Genomic DNA, 11,999 nt, shown 5'->3' with positions numbered 1-11,999 from the left:
TAAACAACGAAAATGATTTTTTTTATTATTTTCAGATCAATCATTTCGTACAGAAGTCCTCTGACAGCAATTTTGAGTGACGGCTTTAATCTGTATGAAGCAAACCAGACATGGAAAATTTAAGCATGTCTGCTTTTGAAGAACAGCTTATCCGAGTTTTAGCCAGTAGTGTTGCATTCATCTTAAGTTGAAGAGAGGGGGAAAAAAAAGTTTGCCAAACCTATTTTTCCAAATTTAGTTTTGACTGGGAGAAGGCAGCATCCAAGGGTAATATGGTACATGGGAGAGAAATGCTCAAATACAAATATGTACAGGAATCAGGCAAATGTGATGTCACATCACATAGATAGGCCCCTTAGCATAGTCGGCATATACGAGTGGCAAGCATAAATTACTGAAGCATCAAGAGTACACTTTTGCTTATTGAAGGAAGACTGATGAAAAAAACAAATAGAGTAAATTTAGTAAATACACTAAACTAGAGCAAAATAATAAATTACCATTCTACAATGCTAAAATAGTTACTCTTACTGGGAGAAAATGCTTGGTTAAAGCATAAGCGTTATTTCCATCACTATGCAGTGTCCTGCCGTTGTACTGGATGAAAAAAGCTTGCACTGCATCATAATCATAAAAACAATGTTTTTAGAACACAGCCTGGAATAAGGAATGCATTATTTGAGGCACAGGGAAGTATGCCGTCCAGATTTGAATTGCAGGGTGGATGGATTGACTGTATAATTTTTTCAATTAATTTTTTGTGTATATCCCATGCTCTAAAATTTGTGCATGGCAGTACACTGAATATAGTTGCCAGTACAATGTTAATTATGAATTGTGCAATATATTCTAGGCTGTATAATAATGATCACAACATTATTGGTTTTATTTTGTGTAATAGTATACTGTACATTAAAACAAAACATACTGCCAGTGGAAAAGATAAAAAGGCAAAGCACAACGGGTCCTAGGATAAAAATTTATGAAAGTATGTTGCATTAAAATATCCTGAAGATGTTGAATGTGACTTGTTAGACTTCCAGAAGGAACACTTATGGGCATCCACTTCGAAGTTTTGCAAATCTTGTCCTAGGGTACAACGGAACATTAACATTTTGGTCATATTAGCTTTCTTAATTGCACAGAAGCCAATGATACTCTTCTCAAAATGACTTAAGTTATTCCACAATAAAATAACAAAAACAGAGCATAAAATTAGCCCTACACAAGATGGACAAAAATGCATCTCATGTTCACAAATATGCACATAAATTTACACACATCTACAGCTTTCTGACAACAGGAATAATTTGTAGGAAAAGTTTTAGACACAACTGCCCATCAAATAATCAGAAATGTAAGAGAAAAAGAAACTATTCATTGTTTCTCTTCAAACGGTGCAAGATCTGTGGAGTCGAGCTGTTGTGCCGGTCCTTGTGGCGTCGATTTCGGCGTCTCAGCAAGGACAGTGCTTGTGATCGGCTTGTTGGAAGCACTCGCCAGGAATGCCTGGAAGGCAAGCAAAAGTAATAGCATGAGAAGAAAGAATGAGGCAGAACTTCATGTCATTTAATGCTGCTGCTTTGCACCAGGGCATATGATCAATTAATAGGAGCAAAACACGAGCAGAGGATAAAGGGCACTATTGTTTCACATGGTTCTATTAGCACAAATTAAAAAGTGATCAAATCAAAAACACCTTGAATGCCTTGCCCCGTTTCTAGTTTCACCTGCATTTATAACAATTCAGACTCAGAAACACACTATCGTTAATAAAAATTTGTAGGGCCTAGGAGTGCTTGCCGAAAATACATTCTTGCACTCTCTGACGAAGCAAGTGTCTGTTGTCAAGACTCGATTTTGCGCATGAGTGTTTTTAGTGCTCTTTGTGTTTGTTCATATGCAATATCAGGAAATTTCTCCATCAGGAAGAGCAAGAACGCAGCATCTGCGAGCATATGCCAGAATGCAAGGTTTTGTCCTCCATCTGCACATTCACAAACTGCACTATGCTTAGAAACTGGCTACGGAGTGCTTGCACTTAACAGTCTGACATAATACTTACTAGTGTGACAATCATTTGTTCTGTCTGCATTTCAATTTACGCTGCTGGTACCTCTAATGCTTTAGGAAAGACATCCAGGAATTCTCAAACACAGCGACCAGAAGAGAATAAGACCATATTTTTGGTAACACATCATTCGCAGTGGAACACATTGCAAAGCTTGTCCAAGATTTTTAAAATGAAAAGGAGAGTGCAAATGAACGTTCTTAAAAGTGTGGATTCTAAGATGTTCAAAGAACTTAAGATGCATATGACTAACACACTGCAATGAATCCGGTTACATGAGCTCTATGCACGCCAATGCACAGAGGTTTGATATTTATATAAGTTAACAGACCACAAAAGTACATTATATAAGATCACCGAGGGTATTAGTCATAATTTTCTGGGTCAGAGAAAATTTGCATGCTTCAGACACCCACTGTGAAGCTGTCCATTGAGCTCGAACCAGACACCAAGGCAACAGTTGGGCAATGTTGGCCAGATGAAGGACCCGGTTCTGCCTGCAGTAGTTGGCGACTAGCGGCGGCTTTTTTCTAGAGGAATGAAAAAAAGAGGTGGGCTGTCAGGATTGCAATTATATGCGCTTCCCTTCAACCAAGTGAACTTTAACTATACTTCCACACAGTGGAAGTATAGTATAGTCCCTCTAGACTACCCTTAGCGCTATTGCATTAATACGTAAAAATACGCCCTTGCAATAGTTGCAGTTCATTTAGGGAAGTGCCAGTGAGTTCGAGTGGCAGCCTTTGATAACAGCAGCATACCAATGATAGCGCAGCATGTCGTTGCTTCTAGCTTTTTGTGTGTGCGCTGTACGAAATGAACAAGAGTTTATTTCAACTCGGCATGGGCAGAACTGAAATATAAAAGCATTCTTCTTCATCGTAATGGCTTAAATTAACCTTGCATCATTCACTCAGGTCCGCCAGCAGAAGATGCATGGACTCTGCGACTGTGATAGGTTTAATCTCAGCTGAACGCTGTCAACATAAGCTCAAACTGTGTGTGTGCTGCTGGCGAGGGCTGAAGTTCATGGAACCAACAACACAACCCCACTTTCCACCCACCTCTCGCCCATCCACACAGAATGTAACTTTTCATGACAGCAACTTCTCAATTCAAAGACTAGCTCATGATCACTAGCTCCAGTGGTGTATGGTACGGTAAAAGTTTATTCTGGTCCTTCGGAACACGGGTCAGCATGTAGCGGGCCGCTCCCACGTCTGTACAGAAAGGCTGATCCTCTCTGCTGCTTCACAGGCCAGCGGTGTAGCCAGAAATTTATCTTGGGAGGGGGGTGGGCCTACCACTCCTATCACTCTTTGCACACGCACACACACACACACATCAATCATAAGAAGCCAACAAACAGAACCAAAAACAACACAGGGGAAATTAATTTTTATTAATTTATATTTCTTTCATTCAATGAATAAGTACAAGTGGATGAAAAAACAACTTGCCACAGGTGGGGAATGATCCCAAGTCTTCGCATTATGCGTGCGATGCTCTACCAAATGAGCTACTGCAGCACCGTTTTTCCATCCACTTTGTGGGGTATTTGTGTTACTACTGGAACTAACCCTGGGAGTATTAGCCAGCACCACCACTCGCAAACCTTGGCGGCAGATGTGGAACATCCTTTCTACCGCAGGCATCACGAGTAGCTTTTTCTTTTTGTATGTGAAGGCAACTCGTCAATAAACCCACAAATGCTACCTGAAGGCATCGATGTTGCCGGATTCAACACCTTAGTTATGTAATGAACGAGAAAAAAAGGGGGTAAGCAAGGGGCCTGATTTTTATTAATCATATTATAAGAAGCCAACAAACAGACACCAAGAGCACAGTGGAAATTAATTGTACTTAATAATTGGATTAAAGAAATGATAAAGTAATGGAAATGAAAGTGGATGAAAAAAAAACTTACTGCAGGTGGGGAGCGATGCTCTCCCAATTGAGCTACTGTGGCGACGTTTTCCCATCCACTTTGGTGCCATCCCATCCACATCCACACACACACACACGCACAGAGAGAGAGAGTACACCACACAAAGAAAATCTCCTAGCACTCCCAGACATGAATGCTTTAACAATGACAATGCACGTTTTTGCACTGCCGAAACAACACTTCACAATCAAAACTTTTGTCAAAGTTAAGCAAAGGCATGCAGCCACTTTGCATGAAATTATGCTATCATCCTTATGCTATCTTCAAAATGTTGATATTAAATACTAAAATTTTGTTTAGGAATTCATGCATTTATATAATGTGTTGATGATCTAGCTGGTATACGACTTGGAAAAACGAACAGCATTAAAAGTGAGGTCACACAAAAACAAGACAGAGCCCTTCACTTTATTACCTTAAAGGCCCCCAGGATTGGGGGTATTACATAAAGGGTGGGTAGCAAATAAAAGATATTAAATTCACAAGGAAGCAATGTTTAGGTACAAGTTTGCTCGCTGTTAAATATGTTAATTATACAGTTAAAGAACGTGGATGGGCAGGTGATAGTGGCGATGTTGTGTGGAAGGCCATTCCAGTCCGAGGCTGAGCATGGAAAGAATGATGAAGCAAAAGTGGTAGTGTGCGCACATGGCCGGGCAACTTGAAGGGGATGACCAATGCGGAGTGAAATGCATGCAGGAGGACTGATGTAGGGTGGATGATGAAGCAAGCTGTAAAACAACCTATGGAATAAGTACATAGTAGCGATACGACGCCGACAAGCCAGGGTTGTTAGGCCGGATCCTGCTTCTAACGATGATACACTGGCATTATGTCGACACAGACTATTGTGTGTCTTCTTGTTTGCAGGTCAGACTTGTTGCAGCCCAGGTAACAGTGGAGATAACCGTTGTCTTAGAGCCAGATCTTCTATGGAGAGGTACAGCCATGGCTACGTACGGAAGAGTGCGGGCACTATATTGCAAGTCGCCTATCACTCACTCAAGATCTCAGCATTGTGGGCATGCTATATTACGCTAGGTTTAAATATACAGGAACGAAGCTTCGTGCTAGAACTTTGATAGTATCATATGATGCAAGTTTCACTCACTTCTGGTAACCTGCTGTCCAACGTGTTTGAAGAGATGTTAAGTAACTTGTGATCATGGTATTGTAGTCATCATGTGATTCATATTGTTATTTGATCACATTCGGGAATTGACGAGGCAGACAGTCTGAAGCAGGGCCTGCAGGGCTTCTTCCTGTTTAGAAGCCTTTGCAAAAATTACGGCATCTGTAGTTCACAGTAACATAAGAACCACTAGCTCCAAGAGATTTGAGTGTCGTGTCTCCTAAAACCTATCTATTCTGAAAGCTCTCGGGACATTTAGTTAGGATGGGCTCTCCGCAGCAAGGCGCACGTGTTACGACAAGGTAGGAGAGCTTCAGCTAGGTCACGGGCCACGGCCGTCTGGTGTTGAGCGATTGCGCAGCGACGAGACGCTCCCGCCCCATGTCCATAATATTCCACCAACTTCATTCTTGACACCTTTTATGCATGTTCCCCGCCCCCACTCCTCGTATCCGTCACTCCACTCTCCTTCTTAACATTCTTTTCCTTTAGTCACACTCTTCAACATTCACCGGGTTGTTGAACCTCACGGCAGCTGCTGACATTCCTACATTTTTGTTTCTGCATGGACTTCGAGGCCATTCATCTACCTGCCCTCCCAATTGTTTGTTGTGGCAGTTTCTTAGCTTCCCTGGCCCAGCATCCCTGTCTTTTATATATTTTGCCGCGTGCAAATAAGCGTTCTGTAGGTCTTTCCTTTTTGTACCATTTTTTGACCCGTTTTCATTTTCAGCAGTATGTATAAACTAGCCTAACGGCAAGTGCTTCTTAAGTTTGTTAACATAATGGAAGTCGGAGACAAGGGACAGAAAAAGAAGAAAAAGGGGCAGTGTGACGAGTGAAAGAAAATGGTGCCAACACCGGTGAAGTGCACAGAGATGCTTTCACCTTATGCGAGTGATCTCACTAAATCAGCGATGGCCCTGTGTTATTCCGAAGATGTGTTATGCCACGATTGGGCCACGCATGGCAAGACACTAGGTGACGGAAGACAGCAGGCCGTAGTGTTGGACGCGGGCGATCAAGGCTCCAGGGAACATGGCCATCCGTGGAGCTGCCGCCCGACCATTGCCCTTGGTCAAGACGTTTACCAGCACGAGTACTGCAGCTCGGAGTGTGGCTGGGCCTGCTGTGCAACCCCTTGCTGCGAGCCTTGCGGATCGCGGGCAAGGTGTCTCTTCAGTCAGCTGTTCAGAGGAGCATCTTTTGTGGCCTGGCTAATGGCCGCATATGCGCCAAGTACTGGGGCTCGCATGCAAGTCGTCTGCTGGGCAGGCTGATTATTCCTGCACTGCAGCTCGGATGCAGGTTGACTGCTGAGTGGTCGTCCCCGGTTGTCAAGTGCCATCTTTTCCTCACTGCCCGACATCAAGGCGGCTTCTACGTCGTCACCCCTCATAGTGGCAACCCCCTTCCGGAAACCCCTCGTCTCCTGTCCACCCTACCATGAGCCACTTTGAACTGTTTGTTTCTTGGACTTACAACAACCTTAGTTCTTCTAGCTTAGTATGTGTGTCATGTAATATGTCTTAACTTTCTGTGCATATGTAGTTTGGTTTTTGGTAGTTTTCATACATGTGGTTTGTGCGTCGAAAGTCTCCAATTCTTTACAGGCGGGGTGCTTATGCTGCGTATCCTAGACGAGGAAGTCACATTTTCGGAATGCTTTTCTTCTGCGCACAGTGATCGACCATTCGGTCAGGTACCAGAAATGAGAAGCTCTTTGACAACACGAAGGCCTGGTAGGGTGCAACAATACCCCCAAGTTTTATGCTAGCGCTCGTCCCATCTTTATCTGTGTGTAGACTTTTTAGCACTTGATCCCCCCTCACCAGTTATGGTTCACACGATCCAGAATGAGGTAGAGGGTTGCCATGAGTGGGGCCGCAATATTCTGTGCATGGGAGAGGAAATCTCCCCCAGACACCTCCCCCCACCCTTCGGACTGCCACTATCCCTCACCTCGCTTTCACACTCATGTTTTCCCTTTTACCCATGTTGCTCTTTTGGAGCCCACCTCCTGAAACTTCATTCGGTGGCAAAGGAGAGAAGGTGGGGGTGTATTCGTCAGATAAGTGGGGGGGTTGGGGTGAGGTTCAACCCCCCCCATACCCCCACCCCCCCTCCCCCGGGCTACAACAATGACTTGCTCACTCGTCGGCTGTGTTGTCTGTCCGCCATTCATTCCCAGCATGCTCTGCATATACCACCTTTTACGCCATAACAAATGTGGCCAGTAGCTGAGAAGTAGGCAAGGCAAGTGGTACGAGGGAAATGAGAACTCTCAAGACTGATGTTTTCAAGAAAATTACTGAAATTTGCTGATTGCATGCTGCATGCTTCCTTCAGATCTGCTGACCTTGAAAAATCACCGGAGTTGTCTTTTAAATATGAAAGAAAATAATTATACATACAGTATATGAAGATGCCAAAGAAGGCTAAAAATTTGATTTGTTAGCTTCAGATGTAGCCTTTGTGTGCTCAAAACTAAAATATTTAACTCAATGTTCAGCTAGTTAAAAATTTAATTATGGGGTTTCACGTGGTAAAACTACAATCCGATTATGAGGCATGCCATAGTGGGGGACTCCAGAATAACTTGAACCACCTGGGATTCTTTAATGTGCACCTGAATCTGCGTACACAGGTGTTTTCGCGTTTTGCCCCCATCGAAATACGGTCACCATGGCTGGCATTCAAACCAGCAACCTTGTGCTTACCATCGAACACCACAGCCACTAAGCAATCATGGTGCGTGTTGAGCTGGTCACCAAGATCGCGAGTACACATGCGACTGTCCATTAGTAGATTGGGGTAGAAGGAGAGGAAGACAACTAAAGTAGTGTTCATGCTGCCACGTTGCCTTTCTGGCCGCTTTCTTCACATAAACTTATGTTATGTGCATGGACTTCTGCAGAGCGAATTGTAGTTTTGAATGCAATTAATATCAAGAAATTAAAAAAGAATTGTTTGTTACACATCATACTTGGTGAAATCAAGATTTGCCTACATTTATGTCTATCTAAAATTGTTTTTGCCCCAAATGGTATGGAAACGATAAATGACAGAATTAAAGACTTTATATTTCAGCAAGGTGCAAACGCTCTCCTATTTTTGCATCAGTTGCAGCAGAAATTTAGTTTCACTACTACACGAATGGCAACAACTGCAATACGTACCTGTGCCGACCGCTTTAGGGATCGACGCCTGTTGGCAATGTTCCGGGCAGAAGTGCTGGCACCACCAGCGCGACGCGGTGTTTGTCTGGTTGAAAACTGTTTGGTCAGAGTGGCTCGCCCAGGCGTGGCCAAGCTGCTGCAGCTGCTGCTGCCTGCAACCAACCTGGACATTTTTGTAGATGCGGTGCGGGATGGCGTAACAGGACAGCCTTCCTTTAGGCAGCCTCGAGAGGGTGGTCTAGCTGCCTTACGACGGCTTTCCTGCATGTAAAGTAAAATTAATTTGTAGTTGCACAAGCTGTAACTGCTTTGCGATTTGGGCAATGTTCCAGACATTTGTTGGATTGACTCTTTTGCATGGTTTCATCTCTTGCCTCAACAATGCTTACAACAGCAGGATTATGAGGACTACTCTGTGTGTAGCACAAAACCTTTAAAGGAGTCTATCGATTAGACCATAGCCTAGTACGCTGTAGTACTGATCACACTGTTACCGGGCGTGCCACTCCGTGGCTGGTCTATGCATGGTAGAAATGCTGGAAAAGGGGGTTGTGCGAGTTTCCGCATAGCATAATGATGTTTTCTCGTATATTCAAATTACAATCCAACGCTATCATGTCTGCAGGCTGTGTGCAAGTCGTACTTTACAAATTTTCTGACATATCTTACTTTGAGAAATTCAATAAGCTCAGTAACTTCTTTGAGCTACATGGAGGGCCTGCATGGCAGGTATCTGTGGTTGGGAATGATTTTTGTCGAAATGACGGTCAACACTGGATGCCGGATTTTCTGCTACACGGGCCCTTAGCGCTATTGCATTAATACGTAAAAATACACCCATGCAGTAGTTGCATTTCATTCAGGGAAGTGCCAGTGAGTGCGAGTGGCAGCCTTTGAGAACAGCAGTGTACCAATGATAGCGTGCCGTGTCGTTGCTTCTAGCCTTTTGTGTGTGCGCTGTACGAAATGAACAAGAGTTTGTTTCAACTCTGTATGGGCAGAACTGAAATACAAAAGCATTTTTCTTCATCCTAATGGCTTAAATTAGCCTCAGGTCATTCGATCAGGTCCACCAGCAGAAGACACATGGACTCTGCGACTGTGATAGGAACACACTGCTGCCAATCAATAGTTTCAAAGTTCTACTAACTACCACGTGCTTCTCACAGGTGAAAGCTCTTACAAGATGCTGCGAACAGTGAACTGCGACGTGTAGCTACATCACACGCACTGAGGCACGAAAAACATGGATTAGTTCTGTTGTGCGGATTTGCCGAGAAGCGCGTCGGACATCCACCTTCATTGATAAAGCTAAATGGATGAGTTTATATACAATATAGAGTGTATTCTATTTCGAATATAATTTGTTTCTTACTATCTGATATATTATTTTTCTATTCCTCCTGGAAATGGGAAGAGTAGGATATCCTGTTCCAGGTTCTGGCTTCATACCAGGCATAAGAAAGTGTTGCAAAACAGCATATATTGCATTTTTATGGACAACTAATTGTATATGAGCTGAAAAATTACCATCCTTTAGCTTGATTGTCTAAAGCAGAAAATTTTAAATCAAACGATAACTGAGAACATCGATGAGTAGAAAGCGTAGAATTCAAAATTTGGCTGGAATTAAGACATTCGGTACACAAATGTTTGGACATTAAATACAGTACAACATAAAAAAAGAAAAGAAAAATGGGGTTGAAATTTTCTAGACTTGTTTGCATGAAACTTTGTGAGAATGCAAGCCAGTCTTTTCAGCAGAGGTGCAAGTGATGTTCTTTCCTGCCCTGGTCTTCACTTCATTTCATGTCACATTACACCATAATAAGCAAATTATTTAAGGCACTCTAATGCTTTAACTCAAGAAAAAAAAACTTAGAAAGAAATGCTGCCATTATTTTTGCCAGTGTTTTAGAGGGTTTGGCTTTGATTTAAAGCAAGAAAGTGACAAGGAATAAGTGTCATGCCATTACTGCTTTAATCATGCGATGACCGAGGCAACTATACAAGTTGCGATGGACATAGTTTACATGCAGTATTTCTGCCAAGATAATGATGTCCTTTAACATTTGTAAGCAGAACAAGGGCGGGGGAGGGGCAACATAAGAGAGGGGCAAAGTGTGGACTAGTAGCATAGTCCAAATTGTATCTAGATCTGCATTGGCAATCTGGCCACCAACTGGCTGGCTACAAGAGACTTCCCAAATGGATGCTCTGGAATAATTTCAACCACATGGAGTTCTTAATTCACACTCGAAGCGAGGCACACAAAAGCTGCCAAGTTGTAGCAAATGCCCCCTAGCCATCAGAATGAAACTAACATTGTGCCAGATGATGCTGTGAAGAAAAATTGTTAAAGCAAAAGGCCATGGTTGATCTCACCCTTTCCAGTCGCTCCTGCTCCTTTTGCAAGCAGTAGGCTTCATTCTGCGCAGCGATATGGCCCAAGAACTTGTCTCCCCACTTGTTGAAGACCTCCTGCTTGCTGCCACGGTAGTTTTTAATGTAGGAGCAAATTTCCTGCTCCAGCTGAGCGGAAAACATATCGCAAGCTTAGCACACAAGAATGATGTGCAACAAACAGGCAACACATGCATTGCAGCATCGGTATGTTCTTGGAGCAATGTTGCAGCTTAAACTAAACTTCAAAGTGGAAAAGGTGCAAAGCGCTCTCAGAAGTAATAGATTTCACACAAATTTTTCTGGAACATGGCATAAATCAGATTGCAAAGCTTTATGTCTGAAAAGCTGAAACGAATCTGTAGACCTATGATAATCTGGCGGCAGGAGTGTGTGAATAGTTAATTTTGAGACCAAATCGAACACGAGTTGTACGTGAAGCAAATCCAATTTCGAATAGTTTTTGAATAATGAACTTTTGTTCTCACCACCAATGTTTACGTCTTCATATATTCACAAAGTTACCAAGTTTGTCATTATATTGCCCGCTATCGAATGTGTATTAAAAGCAATAATGGAGCATTAGAAGAAAACAAGCAATCTATTTGCCTACAAAGGACTCGTCGGCGAGCTCGAATGATAGCAGTTTAGATAACGAAGTCTGGCTCCCTGAGCAACATACTATAGCATGTTCCACTATGCAACTACTCTTGTTCTACGTCTGCTTGGCCATCGGTATAAAGTGCACAGTTGCCAGCTTGAAGAATGCAAAACTTAACATATGAGCATATATGAATAGCGACTACCCAAGTCGAAGATAAAATATTCACACACTCCTAATGAGTAGAGCTCACAAAACTGCTGCTGAAGCTTAGTTTGTGCAATGTTAGCTTGTTCACGTAGCATGTTTCCTGGCTAGTAGGTTTTATTCCTACAATCCTGCAAAAGTTTACTAGACTGTTTCTACCGTACGTCAGCATCAGTCGAGCGGCATTCTTGATTGCATCTTTCTCTGCCCCGCTGAAATGCCAGGATGTTTGAAGTATTCAGTTTGGGAGTTCACTTCGATGCATTTTGAAGCGGCTTAGTTTGAAAATGTAGCAAATCCTGTCAAAGTTAAGAGATTTGTTTGAATTATTTGGAATTTTGTTTGAAGCAAGTGTGAATCTACAGAAGGACAGAAGGCTTTCTGTACCCCTCTGCACATAGCTTAAGAGCTGCGGACAGAACTCTGGCTCCGTTAGCACAAGGCTTTCAGCAAGCGCT

The 11,999-nt window shown here is 42.8% G+C and overlaps 1 protein-coding gene across 1 annotated transcript in view; it reads right to left on the bottom strand.

The window, feature by feature from the left end:
* The window catches only part of LOC139060012 (protein regulator of cytokinesis 1-like), a 29,902-nt gene continuing 17,903 nt past the window's right edge, over positions 1–11,999 (bottom strand). The window contains exons 8-11 of the mRNA XM_070538688.1: positions 10,716–10,862; positions 8,331–8,591; positions 2,488–2,601; positions 1–1,509 (exon numbers count right to left, since the gene is read on the bottom strand). Coding sequence (XP_070394789.1) covers positions 1,378–1,509; positions 2,488–2,601; positions 8,331–8,591; positions 10,716–10,862 — 654 coding nt within the window. The 3' untranslated portion in view covers positions 1–1,377. The remainder of the gene's footprint in view (positions 1,510–2,487; positions 2,602–8,330; positions 8,592–10,715; positions 10,863–11,999) is intronic.

This window comes from Dermacentor albipictus, chromosome 5 (genome assembly GCF_038994185.2).
Source record: "Dermacentor albipictus isolate Rhodes 1998 colony chromosome 5, USDA_Dalb.pri_finalv2, whole genome shotgun sequence".
Taxonomy (NCBI): Eukaryota; Metazoa; Arthropoda; class Arachnida; order Ixodida; family Ixodidae; genus Dermacentor; species Dermacentor albipictus.
The sequence above is the reverse complement of the archived record's forward strand: the minus strand, read 5'-3'. Positions and strand labels throughout refer to the sequence as shown.